Source organism: Anolis sagrei, chromosome 11 (assembly GCF_037176765.1).
Source record: "Anolis sagrei isolate rAnoSag1 chromosome 11, rAnoSag1.mat, whole genome shotgun sequence".
Classification (NCBI taxonomy): domain Eukaryota; kingdom Metazoa; phylum Chordata; class Lepidosauria; order Squamata; family Dactyloidae; genus Anolis; species Anolis sagrei.
This window is the reverse complement of record NC_090031.1, coordinates 8,615,001-8,629,935: the sequence shown is the minus strand read 5'-3', so window position 1 is coordinate 8,629,935 and position 14,935 is coordinate 8,615,001. Positions and strand designations below refer to the sequence as shown.

At 41.8% G+C, this 14,935-nt stretch overlaps 1 protein-coding gene across 5 annotated transcripts in view; it reads left to right on the top strand.

Annotated features, from left to right (window-relative positions):
* CNTRL (centriolin) overlaps positions 1 to 14,935 on the top strand; it is a 73,621-nt gene that overhangs the window by 22,616 nt on the left and 36,070 nt on the right. For 2 of the 5 annotated variants that reach the window (XM_067471845.1, XM_067471846.1), the window contains 8 exons: positions 1,200 to 1,394; positions 6,678 to 6,831; positions 7,770 to 7,990; positions 8,254 to 8,430; positions 8,930 to 9,064; positions 10,236 to 10,378; positions 11,755 to 11,932; positions 13,686 to 13,865. In XM_067471845.1, the coding sequence (XP_067327946.1) occupies positions 1,200 to 1,394; positions 6,678 to 6,831; positions 7,770 to 7,990; positions 8,254 to 8,430; positions 8,930 to 9,064; positions 10,236 to 10,378; positions 11,755 to 11,932; positions 13,686 to 13,865 (1,383 nt within the window). Of the gene's footprint in view, positions 1 to 1,199; positions 1,395 to 4,086; positions 4,355 to 4,374; positions 4,682 to 6,677; positions 6,832 to 7,769; positions 7,991 to 8,253; positions 8,431 to 8,929; positions 9,065 to 10,235; positions 10,379 to 11,754; positions 11,933 to 13,685; positions 13,866 to 14,935 lie in introns of those variants that run through there. The other 3 variants (XM_067471849.1, XM_067471847.1, XM_067471848.1) reach the window with 3 other exon arrangements.

The window sequence follows — 14,935 nt, the reverse complement described above, 5'->3', positions numbered from 1 at the left end:
AGGAAGGAAGGAGAGAATGAAGGAAGGATGAAAGAGTGAAATGGACATATGAGAGGAAGGAAAGAGGGAAGGAAGGAAGGATTAAAGGCTGGAATGGACAGATGGAAGGAGAAAGAGGGAGAGAGGGAGGAAAGAAGGAAGGAATAAAGACAACAGAGAAGGAAGGAGAGGGAGGGAAGGAAGAGGGAAGGAAGGATGGATGAAAGATAGGAAGGGAAGGATGAAAGGAGAATGAGGGAGAGAGGAAAGAGGGAAGAACGAAAGAGAGGAAGGGAAGGATGGAAGGATGGAAGGAGAAAGAGGAAGAGAGGGAAAGAGGGAGGAAAGAGAGAAGGAGAGACAAAAGGGGAGGAAGGAAGGAAGGAGAGAGAGAAGAGAGGGAGGAAAGAAGGAAAGATAAGGAAGGGAAGGAAGGAGGGAGGAAAGAGGGAAGGAAGGATGAAAGGAGAATGAGGGAGAGAGTGAAGGAGGAGGAAAGAGGGAAGGAAGGAAAGACAAAAGAGAAGGAAGGAGAGGGAGGGAAGGATGGATGGATGAAAGGGAGGAAGGGAAGGATGAAAGGAGAGTGAGGGAGAGAGGAAAGAGGGAAGGACGAAAGAGAGGAAGGAAAGGATGGAAGGAGAAAGAGGAAGAGAGGGAAAGAGGAAGGAAAGAGAGAAGGAGAGAAGGAAGGAGGGAGAGAGGAGACTGGGAGGAAAGATAAGGAAGGGAAGGAAGGAGGGAGGGAGGGAGGGAAGGAAGGAAGGACGAAAGGGAGGACAGGAAGGATGAAAGGAGAATGAGGGAGAGAAGGAAAGAGGGAGGAAAGAGGGAAGGAAGGAGAGACAAAAGGGAAGCAAGAAAGGAATGATGAAAGGGAAGGAAGAAGGAAAATGAGAAGGATGGAAGGAAGGGAAGGATAAAAAGAGAGAAGGAAGGAAAGACAAAATGGAAAGAAGGACGGAGAAAGGGAAGAAAGGGCAAAAGGATGGAGGAGAAGGAAGCAGGGAGAAAGAGGGAGGTAAGGGCAGGAGGAATGAAAGGACGAAAGGGGGTAAAGGAAGGAGAAAGAGGGAGGGAACGAGGAAGGAAAGAGGGAAGGAAGGAAGGATAGGATGGTGAGAGAGAGGAGGCTCACCGAATCAGGCCCCCGGGCCTGGGTTTACCCATACCTGTTCTAAACTCACTGTATTTCTTACCTTATATACGTTCGATTCTAGATGTCAGAAGTCGAAAAAGACGGTTGTAGACAGCAACTAAGCAGCAAGATACTTCTTCTCAATCAGCTGCGAGAGGAAGCTCTACAACTGGAGAAACAGATGGAAAGGCAGAGGCAGGAAATGGCCAGTAAAGAGAAAGAGTTGGAAGACTTGCAGAGCTTCATAGATTCCCTGGATCCTAAAGACCCAAGACATGTAAGCGACTGTTGCTTTTGATGTGATTATGTTATCCGTGAATGAGTTAAGACTTCCACTGCCCATCATTACATATATGTAGGTCTACAATGTTTGTTATTTCAGATAATATAGGTGAATTACTTTATAATTCAGTGTTTCCGTAAGAGAGGGATAAGAGTGGGCATCTTCTTTGCGTTTTCCCAGGATGAAATCCTTTCTTACAGACACACCTAAGAACAAAAGACAAGGCATTCCTTCATGGAAACAATGTGGACGGACCAGTTTCTTAATCTCAGGCAGATACATATTTTAAAGTTGTCTTTCACTGGGGCTTTTTTAATGGATTTATTTATTTATCGTGTCAGGAGTGAACCAAAACAGTTGTATTGCATTAAAAAAACAAACAAACAAAAACAAAACACAAAGTTTGCAGACTTGGTATTCTACTAAATGACCTTTGACCAGTAGCTGGCCACTTGGAGTGCCTCTGGTGTTGCTGCAAGAAGGTCCTCCATTGTGCATGTGGCAGGGCTCAGGGTGCATTGCAGTAGGTGGTCTGTAGTTTGCTCTTCTCCACACTCGCATGTCGTGGACTCCACTTTGTAGCCCCATTTCCTAAGGTTGGCTCTGCATCTTGTGGTGCCGGAGGGCAGTCTGTTCAGCTCCTTCCAAATTGCCCAGTTTTCTGTGCCCAGGAGGGAGCCTCGCATTTGGTATCAGACATTGATTGAGGTTCTGGGTTTGAGCCTGCTACGGTCATCTCAAGATTGGACTATTGTAACGCCCTCTACATAGGCCTGCCTCTATTGGTGATCCGGAAACTTAAACTAGTGCAAAATGCTGCCGCCCGGCTTCTCGCAGGGGTTCCATTGAGGTGTCATATCACTCCAATCTTACAGCTACACTGGTTGCCGATTGAGCACCAGATTACCTTCAAAGTGCTGATTCTTACCTTCAAGGCCTTATATGGCTTGGGGCCGGAATACCTGAGGGACTGCCTCATCCCCTACAAACCCGAGAGATCACTCTGTTCAGACGACCAGAATTTACTTGAAGTTCCCAATTTTAGGACCTTTCACCTGATGTCTACTAGGCGTAGAGCATTTACGGTGGTGGCTCCTTACCTGTGGAATGCCTTGCCAGCAGGGACACAAGCTCTCCGAGATTTACTATCCTTTCGTAGAGCTTGTAAAACTTATTTGAACCTTGCTGATTGAAATTTTCCTTGATTTTAATGTTATGTATTGCATGCGAATTGCTCCGAGCCTTTGGGGAGTAGCGGTATATAAAATTGATTAATAAATGAATAAATAAAAAAATATCTGCACAACCGCCTCCTCCCTTACGAGCCCACGTGGTCCTTAAGATCTTCCGGGGATGCCCTTCTCTTGCTCCCGCCCCTGTCTCAGACACGGTTGGTGGGGACGAGAGAGAGGGCATTCTCGGTGGTGGCCCCCTATCTCTGGAACTCCCTCCCTGAGGAGATTAGACTGGCACCCTCCCTAGCCACATTCCATAAGGAATTAAAGACGTGGATGTTTTGTCGTGCTTTCGATTGACGACTCCTATGACAAATGGCCCGTATCATGACTTGAATTGTCATTCAGTCTGATGTCCTATATTATATTAACTGATCCTGTTAATTTGCTCTGTTTCCATGATTTTTCCTATGCCGTTATACATTGTCATCTACCTTACTAAACCACTTTATCCTTTAACTAGTTCATGTAGTGGTTTTCCTCCCCCCTCCAAAATTAGTCTGCTGTTACTGTTGTTGCTAGCTATTTTTGTTATGTTGTTTTATGCTGTTTTATGCAATTGTTATTGCTTTATTTTAATTGTATTCTGCCTGGGCTTGGGCCCCATGTAAGCCACCCTGTCCCTTCGGGGAGATGGAGGCGGGGTAGAAAAATAAAGTTCTTCTTCTTCTTTTGGACTCTTGCTTGCTGAGGTGTTCCAGCAAGTGTCTCTGTAGATCTTAGAAAACTATTTCTTTTTTTAATAATGATTTTATTACATTTTTCACACACACACACACACACACATATATATATATATATATAAACTATTTCTTGATTTAAGTTATTGGCGTGCTGGCTGATACCCAAACGGGGTGGGCCGTAGATGCCACTGCCTTGGTCCTTTCACTTTATGAATAACTCCTGGCATTGTAATCTGATTGCAAGTCTCCTTGTACTGTCGATGGGGCTCCGTACAAGTAAGCCTGCAGTTCTGTATCCACTTGGGCATCCTGTGAAAATCACTTGCTCTGACTGTGCATTAGTGGACTGCAGATGTTTGTTTCAAACAAGCACAACTTGGTTTCGTTGTTTTAGAAAAAAAAATTAAATGTGTTTTATGTTCTGTTGAATCCTGAAATAAACACAAAGATGTATATTTTGCTGAAGAAAAGCAAAACAACTTGTTGCTGAAATACTTCATGCTTTCAGATGTGGTGTGTGCAATCTCATTCCAAATTGCCCTTTGTTTTGGAAGCCCAGGGGCTTACGTTTAGAAAAGAATGGTTAGGTCAGCAGTCCAAAACCAATGCTCTCCAATAGTAGCGTTCTATATATTGCGGAGAGGCCTCCTCAACAAGCAGAAAGGGCTTTCCCTGGAGGCTTGTTGTCTTTCAGAGAGCGGAGCTGCTTGTTCCTGGCTCCCGCCAGCCGCTGCTTCCTGTGTTGTGATTTAAAGCAAACGGGACGGAGTCCAGCTCTGGGAGGGAAGTCGGGATTGGAGCGCACATGTTCGCCCTGCGTGGGACGTCACAAAGAGGCTCCTTTTGCAGCCCCAGGACTCGACTTAGTTCAAACCCACTCTTTTAACTGTCAAACAGAGAAGCTGAAACTGGAAGGGAGATTATGTTCCAGTTAAGCAACCTTTTCGCTGTGCAGCTTGCTTGCTTGCTTTCACAACGTTGTGCAAACCGTGAGTGTGGCTTCAGACATGTGATCTGAAAAGAAGAGAGAAAAGCTGTGAGTGCCGTGCCGCCTCCTCCCACCCACTAACCCACCCCTCCCAAAAGACCCGTGAGAAGCTCTAACAGCTGCAACTGAGTTTTACAACAGGGTGGACATGTTAGAAACTTTTAAAAATAGCTAATGTTACTGCAGATGTTTAAGACTGCATTGTTTAGTTTGCTGCTCGACAAACTTGACTCGAGATTGGATCAAAAGATAGTCGTCTTTTGAGAAGGAAACTTCTGCTTCAGCCATTTTGCGTTACTTCAATGCCTATGTAAAAGAATAGCCGGAAAAGTAGACTCCATCTCACATTTGAGCAGTCCTGCATTAAAGAAACGGGTACATCTAACTATGGAAGCAGCTCCTTGTGTGGGATATGTTGTCCTTTCTTAATGTGGGTGTGTTTCATGTCCGTTTATTGTGTGTACATTGTTTTATAGGGGTATGTTTCATATTCATCCCAATGACTGCCTTTAGGATTTGACTTTGTGTTTCTAAACTGGGCACATACTTCTTCAGCTCCCAAGTTGAACACTGATAACAAAGCAAGCCATTGTGACTGCTTTAGCTCTAGAGTTCATGCATGATCCTTATTAGGAAGCTGTGCATGCATCTTATGTTTAGTAACTACTAAATATTGTGACTTCTCTTAATGTCAATGCCTTGTTTGCAAATTTCAGCATGAATGATGTCATCGGATGTATTGCATGTAATCATGCATGTAATACAGAAGAGGTAGCAGCTAATCTCTTGTCTTGTCGAAGGTTTTCATGACTGGAATCACTGGGCTTTTGTGAGGTTTCCAGGCTGTATGATCATGCTCCAGAAGCATTCTCTCCTGACCTTTTACCTACATCTATAGCAGGCATCCTCAGAGGTTGTGTGGTCTCACAACCTCTGAGGATGCCTGCCATAGATGCTGTCGAAACGTCAGGAGAGAATGCTTCTGAAACATGGCCATAAAGCCTGGAAAACTCACAACAACCCAGTAATCTCTTGTTGTCACTAACTTTCGGTCAGTGTCAGATTAGTCATTGGTGACAGGCATTTACAGTGAGATTAGTACAAATAATCCAACATGGAAGAACAAAATATGAGAGTGGATCAAAAAGTAATGCCTCCATTGCTCTAACTTTTCTTTCCATATTTATTTATTTATTTACAGCATTTATATTCCGCCCTTCTCACCCCGCAGGGGACTCAGGGCGGATTACAGTGTACACATATATGGCAAACATTCAATGCCAATTTTTGACATACAAACATATACAGACATACTATTTAACTTTTTCTGGCCGCCAGGGGAGCTGTCGCTTTCATCATCGATCTGCAACGCTGATGAAGCACTTCCGCATTCCCCGCATGCTTCCCCGCTGGAATGCTTTGCTGGAGTCTTCTTTATGGCCTCATAAATCAGTTAATTTAGCCTCCCCACAATTTAAGGTGGTACCTAATTTTCCTACTTGACAGATGCAACTGTCTTTCAGGTTGCAAAGGTCGACAACAGGCTACACACAATTGGTTGGAAACCCACTCCAACCCGGGCTGGCTTCGAACTCATGACCTTTTGGTCAGAATGATCTTAATGCAGCTGACACCCAGCCAGCTGCGCCACAAACACAACTACTGGGCTCTCTATGCATGATATGATAGAGATAACCTTACTCTACTGATAAGAGCCTTTTCTTTTTCCAATTGACTGATTAGAACCATGAATCTGAAGCTAAAGGAAAGAGTCATCATTGAATTTCTGGCTGAAGAAGGTTGTGCAGCTAAGGAAATCCATAGTTTATGATTTGACTCCTACAACCTACATGGTTTCAGACTCAATGACTTGAATGACATTCAAACAGCTTTAAAATCATGTGTCAGGAAACAAAACCCTGAATTTTCCCCAAATGGTTTGGATGCCTGAGTTAAACAATGGTGCAAATGTGTCCAAATTGATGGTGACAATGTTTTGTGTAGAGGACAGTTCAGGCTATGATCCGCAGCAACTTCTGCTGTTATATGTTCATTCATAACGTTTTTATGACACAGAAGGCAAAACTTTTTGACCTATCCTTGTACTTTGTGTCATTTATGAAAGTGCTGGAAATAATAATAATAATAATAATAATAATAATACTTTATTTATACCCCGCCACCATCTCCCCAAGGGGACTCGGGGCAGCTTACATGAGGCCAAGCCCAACAACACATCAGTAAACAACAAAGCAGCAAGCAAATAATATAATACCCTCCTGTGACGCAAAATATATTTTGCCGAATTTTCTAACAGGTTTTTTTAAAAAAGGTATTGATTTGAGTTGACTATTTTAACTGTCCTTCATAGACTCACATGAAGGCTCAGAAAGCAAGCAAGGAACAGCAGCTTGACATCATGAACAGGCATTACAAGCAGCTCGAGGCCCGACTGGATGATATGTTGTCCCGAATTGCCAAAGAAACGGAGGAAATCAGAGACTTGGAGCAACAGCTCACGGATGGTAAGGCTTTAAAAAAACATTTTCTAGTCTACTAGATTGAGTACCCAGCATTGCCCGGGTTATTTGAAAAAGTCAATTTTTTAATTGTACAAAATACATAAGGTTGTGGGTGAACTACAACTCACATCATGCCAGGTTAACCCCCGGAAACTCCATCAGTCCTTCAAGTTTGTTATGTTGGGCAATTTTGCTCTAGGTGCATCATCAGTGGAGTTCAGTGGGCTCTCTTGCTGTAGGGTAAACTACAACTCCCACTGTGGTGAGTCTGTCCCCTCAAACCCCTCTAGTAGGTTCAGTTAGTCATGGGGGTTCTATGTGCCAAGTTTGTCCCAGGTCCATCATTGGTGGAGGTCACAGTTTCTCTGGTTGTAGGTGAACTACAACTCCCAAATAGGAAGGTTGCTAACCCCCAAACCCCTCCAGTAATCAAATTTTGGCATATCATGTTCATGTTTGACATATCATGTTCATTTCGGCATATTTAGGTTTTCGGTTTGTGTTTTGGTTTTTCTTTATTGTAATTGTCATTTGGGCTTGGCCTCATGTAAGCCGCTCCAAGTCCTCATCAGGGAGATGGTGGCGGGGTATAAATAAAGTTGTTTTATTATTATTATTATTATTATTATTATTATTATTATTATTATCATCATCATATTCTGTGTGCCAAGTTTATTCCAATTCCATCTTTGGTGGAGTTCAGAGTGCTCATTGATTGCAGGTGAACTATATATCCCAGTACCTACAACTCCAAAACTCTCACCCTGGACATTCCACAGATATATAAACCTCACTCACCTAGTTTCCAACACAACCTCTGAGGATGCCTGCCATAGATGTGGGTGAAACGTCAGGAGAGAATGCTTCTGGAACATAGCCAGACCGCCCAGAAAACTCACAACAACCTATTTGTCGTCTTGTTTCTCTCCTTCTGTTCACAGGTCAAATAGCAGCAAATGATGCCCTAAAGAAAGATTTGGAAGCAATTATCTCTGGGTTGCAGGAATATTTGGAGAGCGTCAAGGGCCAGGCCAAGCAGAGCAGCGATGAGTGCAAGGAGTTACAGAAAGAGAAGGAAACGTTGCTGCAAAAGGTGGAAGAACTGGAGAAGGAAAGGAACCAGCTGGAAATAGTGGCCATGGATGCAGAAAACCTGAGAAAAGTAGGGTATAAGATCCATCAACCCAGTGACAGGCTTTATTACCCTCCCATTCACTATCAAATCCCTCTCTATCAGACCCAATATTGTTGTTAAGCAAAATGAGACATTGTGCTAAATACCCATCCGTTCCTTCTTCCTCTACTTGTCCAAGTTTTTTCCCTTGAGTTAAAATGCCTGATCTGTGAAGCACAGTTTCTGTCTGACAGTACTAGGCGCTCTAGTCACTCCAGCCCCAAACCATACGCTACGTCTTTTTTCCCCAGGAAATTGCAGGCCTGGAGCAAGCCCTCCAGGAGCAACAAGAACTCAACAAAGCCCTACAAGAGGCCCAGAGTGACATTGGCGCTTATGAGGCTGAACTGGAGGCTGAACTGGAGGCCCAAGATGCCGAAGTCAGTCAACAGAAAGAAGAGCTGGAAAGGCTGAAGCAGCTGAGCCAGGTATGCAGACAATTTAGAAACTACTAATACTACTACTACTACTACTACTACTAATAATAATAATAATAATAATAATAATAATAATAATTTGGTTCTGTGGTATTGAAAATTTCTGCCGCTTCTGTAGCTATTTATTATTTATTTATTTACAGTATTTATATAAACACTTTTCCCACCCCTCGGGGGACTCAAAGCGGTTTACACATAGATAATGGCAAAAAGTCAATACCTTAAAACTACAATAGTAAAATCACACTTTAAACATAAATCATATTAAAAACAGTACATCACCAAATATAAAACGTTATTAAAACCATAAAACAATCTCATCCGTCGAGTGGTTTTTGAGTTATGTTAATCCCACAAACAAACATTACATTTTTATTTATATAGATTTACAACATTTCTACCCCGCCCTTCTCAACCCCCGAGGGGGGGACCCAGAGCGGCACAAGACAGGTAAAAACAGCTTGACGTTCTCTTTCTTTTGCCTCCCAAGCTGGAACATGCTGCTCTTCAAGCTGAACTCAACAAGGAAAGACAAGCCTTGGAGAATGCCTTAACCAAAGTCCAGCTGATGAACGAGAGAGAACAGGAAGATAACAAGCTAATTTCTCAGCTCAAACAGCTACAGGTATAGTATTTTTATCCTTTGTGCCTTTATGTCTTAAGAGTTAATACGTGTAACACTTTGGTATCATTTTCCAAAGGCTCCAGCTGTTTCTTTCAGTAGAAGTCAATCGTGCACCAAATGCAGCGTCGTTTTCCCTTCTGGCAAGTCTGTTAAAAATTAACCAGACCTTTTGAGGATCCATTTGTCAAAATTTTCCCTGTCGCAAATGGTTTTAAGCTCCATTAATATTATTATTATTTATTTTTATTTTTCCCTCTTAAAAAAAGAGACAGGAAAATCAGTACCGTACAGTTTTAAACCTAAAAAATATACAAACATTAAAATAGAATTAAATGCTAACAATTTTAAAAATAAATAGTTAAAACCCTTAAAAGGAGCTGTTGTGGTTAAACCCTTGTGCTGCTGAACTGCTGACCTGAAGGTTGGCTGTTCGTTCCGCAAGACTGGGTCAGTTTCCGTCTATCAGCTCCAGTACCTGCCAAACTAGCAGTTCGAATACATGTAATGTGAGTAGATAAATAGCTACCAATTTGGTGGGAAAAAGCAAAAAGATGTTCCAAGCAATCTTGCAGGCCACAAAATCAGGAGATGACAATTCAGGCTCCTCGGCTTGAAGATGGAGGAAAGCACCTCCCCAGAGCCAGAAGCCGGAAATAAAAGGAGAAGCCTCTACCTTTGTGTTTGTGTGTCTCTGTATATGATTGTAAAGGCACTGAACATTAGAACTTTCTGACTGTGAGAGCCATTCAGCAGTGGAACTCTCTGCCCTGGAGTGTGGTGGAGGCTCCTTCTTTGGAAGCTTTTAAACAGAGTCTAGATGGCCATCTGTCAGGGGTGCTTTGAATGCAGTTTTCCTGCTTCTTGGCAGAATGGGGTTGGACTGGATGGCCCATGAGGTCTCTTCCAACTGTATGATTCTATTCTATGAATGTTTGTCTATGTATGTAAATGCTGTAATCTACTCTGAGTCCCCTGTATTATTATTATAGTGTATTATTATTATTATTATTATTAAAAACCGATTCATAGCGAAATCACTTAAAATGTTGCTCTGTTAGTGTTGGTACATCATTAATATGTTTAGCCTTCTCCCCCTTTTTAATTTATAGAATCAAGGCAGATTTCACTAACTGAGAGCAGATAACTGATCTTTCCAACCTGTTTCTTACAGAAAGAGAACAGCCTTTTGAAACAGAAGCTGAAAGATGCTCAGAACCAGATGAATCATGCGGCCGACAGCTTGATTCATCCCGAAGAAGTCTTGTCTCGTGTGAATGAACTCAAACGGAAGCTACAAACCGGAGCAGAAATGACGTGAGTTAGTGTTAGAAGTGTGATAGGTTCATAGGGAGGGATGATGAGCAAATTCATTCCAATTGCAACTTTCCCACCACATATGATGGGATCCTTTATTTAATCCACAATGCCAACACTTTGGGCCTTTTCCTCTTACCATATGTGAAATTTGGACTGGGGTCCTTTACCATATTATTATTATTATTATTATTATTACTACTATATTTGTTTATACCCCACTTTATCTCCCCAAAGTGGTCTCAAAATGGCTTGATATAAAGAAACATTAGTATACAATTTAAAATATACAAATATGAATTTTCTTTCTAATTCTTTGTATTTCTCCATTTTAGTTTTCTTGAATCCCCTTCATTAATCTCTCTATTATTTCACTTGTGAGTGGGCCTTCTTTCTGCCCATTTAAAGGTAAAGGTTTCCCCTTGACATTAAGTCGAGTCTGACTCTGTGGGATGGTGCTCCTCTCCATTTCTAAGCTGGAAAGCCAGCATTGTCCATAGTCACCTCCTAGGTCATGTAGCCTGCATGACTGCATGGAGTGCTGATATCTTCCCGCAGAAGCAGTATCTATTGATCTACTCGCATTTGCATGTTTTCGAACTACTAGCTGGGTCTAACAGCAGAACCTCACCCTGCTCCCTGTATTCGAACCCCCGACCTTTTGGTCAGCTAGTTCAGAGCTCAGCGGTTTAACCTGCTGTGCCACCGGGGGGGCCCACTTAGTTTGTATTATTCTTATCATCCTAATCATCAATGTATATATAGAGACAGCCAATCCTTTTCTAATTTCTGTATTTTTCTAAATATTCCCCCATCTTATTTTCTTTTTCTTCTTTGTTTACCATATATTCCTTGTTTAAGCTTATTGTAAAAGCCAATAACAACAACAACAACAACAAAAAACTTTATTGGTATTCCGCCCTATCTCCCCGAGGGGAGTTCGGGCAGATTCCAGCATATACAGAGACACAAGGCAGACATTCAGTATCTCGAAACAACGAAACACAGACACACAGAAAAAGGCAAAGGCTTCCCCTTCATCTCCAGCTCTGGGGTGTCGTGTTCATCTCCATTTCTAAGCCAAAGAGCTGGTGTTGTCCGTAGACACCTCCTGGTCATGTGGCCAGCATGACTGCATGGAGCGCCGTTACCTATGGAAATTAGCTGACCCTTTTAATCAAACATATATTTAATTTTATAGTAGCCTTTACTCTTCATTTCCTTCCACCAATTAAAATCAAGCTCCTTCTCATATAAGTGTCCACTGAGATATTTCCAGCATCTATTTGGATGTCTGCTTCTCTTTAGAGAATTGTTGCTCACCTCTTCTTCCTTCTTTTTCCTTCCTTCTCCTGCTTTGTTTTTGTCTTTTATAGGTGTCATAGCTCAAAGGATATTTTAGGGAAGAGTCTCGGAGATCTTCAGAAACATTTTGGCGAAATTCTGGCTCATTTACAGCAAGGAAACGAGGCCAGAGAAGGAGAGCTTCGAAAGGAGGCAGAAGAAGCGCAAGAAAAGTACAGGCAGGCCTGCAACAGAGCTGCCGAATCCAAAGTAAGAGAATTGTGTGTGTGTGTGTGTATATACACACACACATATATATACACACACACAATTATATATTATATTATAAATAAAATATAATAATTGTATGTGTGTGTATGTATGTATGTATTTATGTATATGTGTGTGTGGCCCAGTCTGGTGATCTGGAAAATAAAGTAATGAGAAAGTGTTGGTTTCTAATATATGTAATTTTTTTATGCTTGTGGGTAAACAGTATTTCTTGCTGTTTCTTTGTCAGTCTTGATGTGGAGATTGTTTGGTTTGCCTACTCTAGATCATGCGACATATTATGGTCCTTCTTTAGGGGTCCCTTTCAAATCTATGATACTATATCTGTGCGTGTGTGAATCATATATCTATCTATATCTGTGGCTGAATGGCTCTTTGTCAGGAGAGCTTTGATTACCTTTTCTTGCCCTGGTGAAGGGAGCTGGACTCAATGGCCTTAAGTATTTTCTGTTGGTCATGGGGGGGTTTTGTGGAAGGTTTACCCCAACTTTGTCATTGGTGGGGTTCAGAATGCTCTTTGATTGTAGGTGAACTATAAATCCCAGTAACTACAACTCCCAAATGTCAAGGCCTATTTTCCCCAAACTCCATCTGTGTGCATATTTGGGCATATTGAGTATTTGTGCCAAGTTTGGTCCAGATCCATCACTGTTTGAGTTCACAGTGCTCTCTAGATGTAGGTGAACTACATCTCCAAAACCCAAGGTCAATGCCCACCAAACCCTTCTAGTGTTTTCTGTTGGTCATGGGAGTTATGTGTGTCAAGTTTGGTTCAATTCCATCGTTGGTGGAGTTCAGAGTGCTCTTTGATTTTAGGTGAACTATAAATCCCAGCAACTACAACTCCCAAATGACAAAATAAATTTTTTGAGCAATGGTCACTCGTTGGCCTGATAGGTGTATTATGTCCAAATTTGTTGACAATTTGTCCAGTAGTTTTTGAGTTATGCTAATCCCACAAACGAACATTACATTTTTATTAATATAGATATATACACACATAAACACCGCAGATTATACATACCGAAGGGCAAGGAAGACCATCCTTTGCCTCTACCGTTTGAAGGGACTGACTCACCGTAGTTCAAGTTGTAGTTTACCCTACAGCCAGAGAGCACACTGAATCCCACCGATGATGCATCCGGAGCAAACTTGCCCAACATAGCACTCTTTAATACTGATGGAGTTTTTTGGAGTTAACCTGGCATGATGGGAGTTGTAGTTCACCCACATCCTTATACATATTGTACAATTATGTGGTGGAGGCTCCTTCTATGGAGGCTTTTAAATAGAGGCTGGATGGCCATCTGTTGAGAGTGCTTTGAATGGATTTTCCTGCTTCTTGTCAGGGGGTTGGACTGGTTGACCTACGAGGTCTCTTCCAACTATGATTCTATGAATTAAAAATTTTACTTTTTCAAATAACTCATGCAATGCTGGGGACCCAAGCTAGTAATAATAATAAAACTTTATTTTTAACCCTCCCAATCTCCCTGAAGAGACTCACGGCTGCTTACTGTAAAAAAAAGTGGCAAACATTCAATAACAAAGCCAAGAACAAGATGTAAGAAATCAAAAACAAGTTCAAAAAAATTAATATGACAGCATAAATCAACAAACATAACACAATCCGCACTTTACAACATAATAAGTTGGCACTATTAATTGAAGAAATGAAAAATCCCCCCAAAGTTTCAGAGATAGCTGTGCCTTTTTTGCATTTTATCTTCAGATCAAATCTGAGAAAAGGCAGAACGAGGCCAGAGTTCAGCAGCTCGAGAATGAGATCCAGCATCTCAGTGGGAAGCTGAAGAGCATGGAAGAGATCCAGGGGCTCGCGGATCAACAGCTTCAGGAAGCCGAGGAGGAGAAAGAAAGGATTCTGGATCAGCTGGAAGGCCTGGAAAACAGGGTACGGCACAATACAAATATTTTCCAACCTGTGCCTTCCAAAAATGCTTGGAATTCCAACTCCCAGCGTGATTGAATTGGAACAATACCCTAAAGCTGAATAAAGAAGTAGAACTTTTTTTCAAATTTTGTTACATAGTGTAATTTGGAAAAAAAATATGTCCTTGTATTATATTATTATTATTATTACAAACAGAACAAGATGAGCCCACAACAGACAAGATCACTCTGCTGGTTGTTGAATTGGATCACACGTCGGACACTTCCCAAGTGTCTAGGACTGTGTGATGTATCGGCAAATAATGCGTGCAGGTCCCAGTAAGGTGGCCTTTTACAGTTGGCAGATGGTAATTTTGTCAGCACCGATTGTGTTTAAGTGCAGGCCAAGGTCTTTAGGCACTGCACCCAGTGTGCCGATTACCACTGGGACCACCTTGACTGGCTTGTGCCAGAGTCTTTGCAGTTCGAGCTTTAAATCCTCATATCGTGTCAGCTTTTCCAGTTGTTTCTCTTCAATCCTGCTGTCACCTGGGATTGCAACATCGACAATCCTTACTTTGTTTTTTAGCACGATCATGAGGTCAGAAGTATTGTGCTCCAAAACTCTGTCTGTCTGAATTCAGAAGTCCCAGAAGAGTTTGACATGCTCTGTAACTTTTTCTGGCTTGTGATCCCACCAGTTAGTTGTCACAGGCAGATGGTATTTGTGGCACAAGTTCCAATTAATCATCTGAGCAATGGTGTTGTGCCTCTGCTTGTAGTCTGTCTGCACAATCTTCTTGCAGCAACTGAGGATGGGATCTGTTGTTTCATCTGCTTCCTTGCAGAGTCTACACTTGGGATCTGTTGTCGACTTTTCAATTCTGGCTTTGACAATAATAATAATAATAATAATAATAATAATAATAATAATAATAGTAACCTTTATTTATACCCTGCTACCATCTCCCGCAGGACTCGGTGTGGCTTACAAGAGGCCGAGCCCAAATACAACAGCAATAAAACACAACGACAACAATACAACAGTAAATTACTCAAAAACAAAGCAAAACAATAACAATAATATCATGA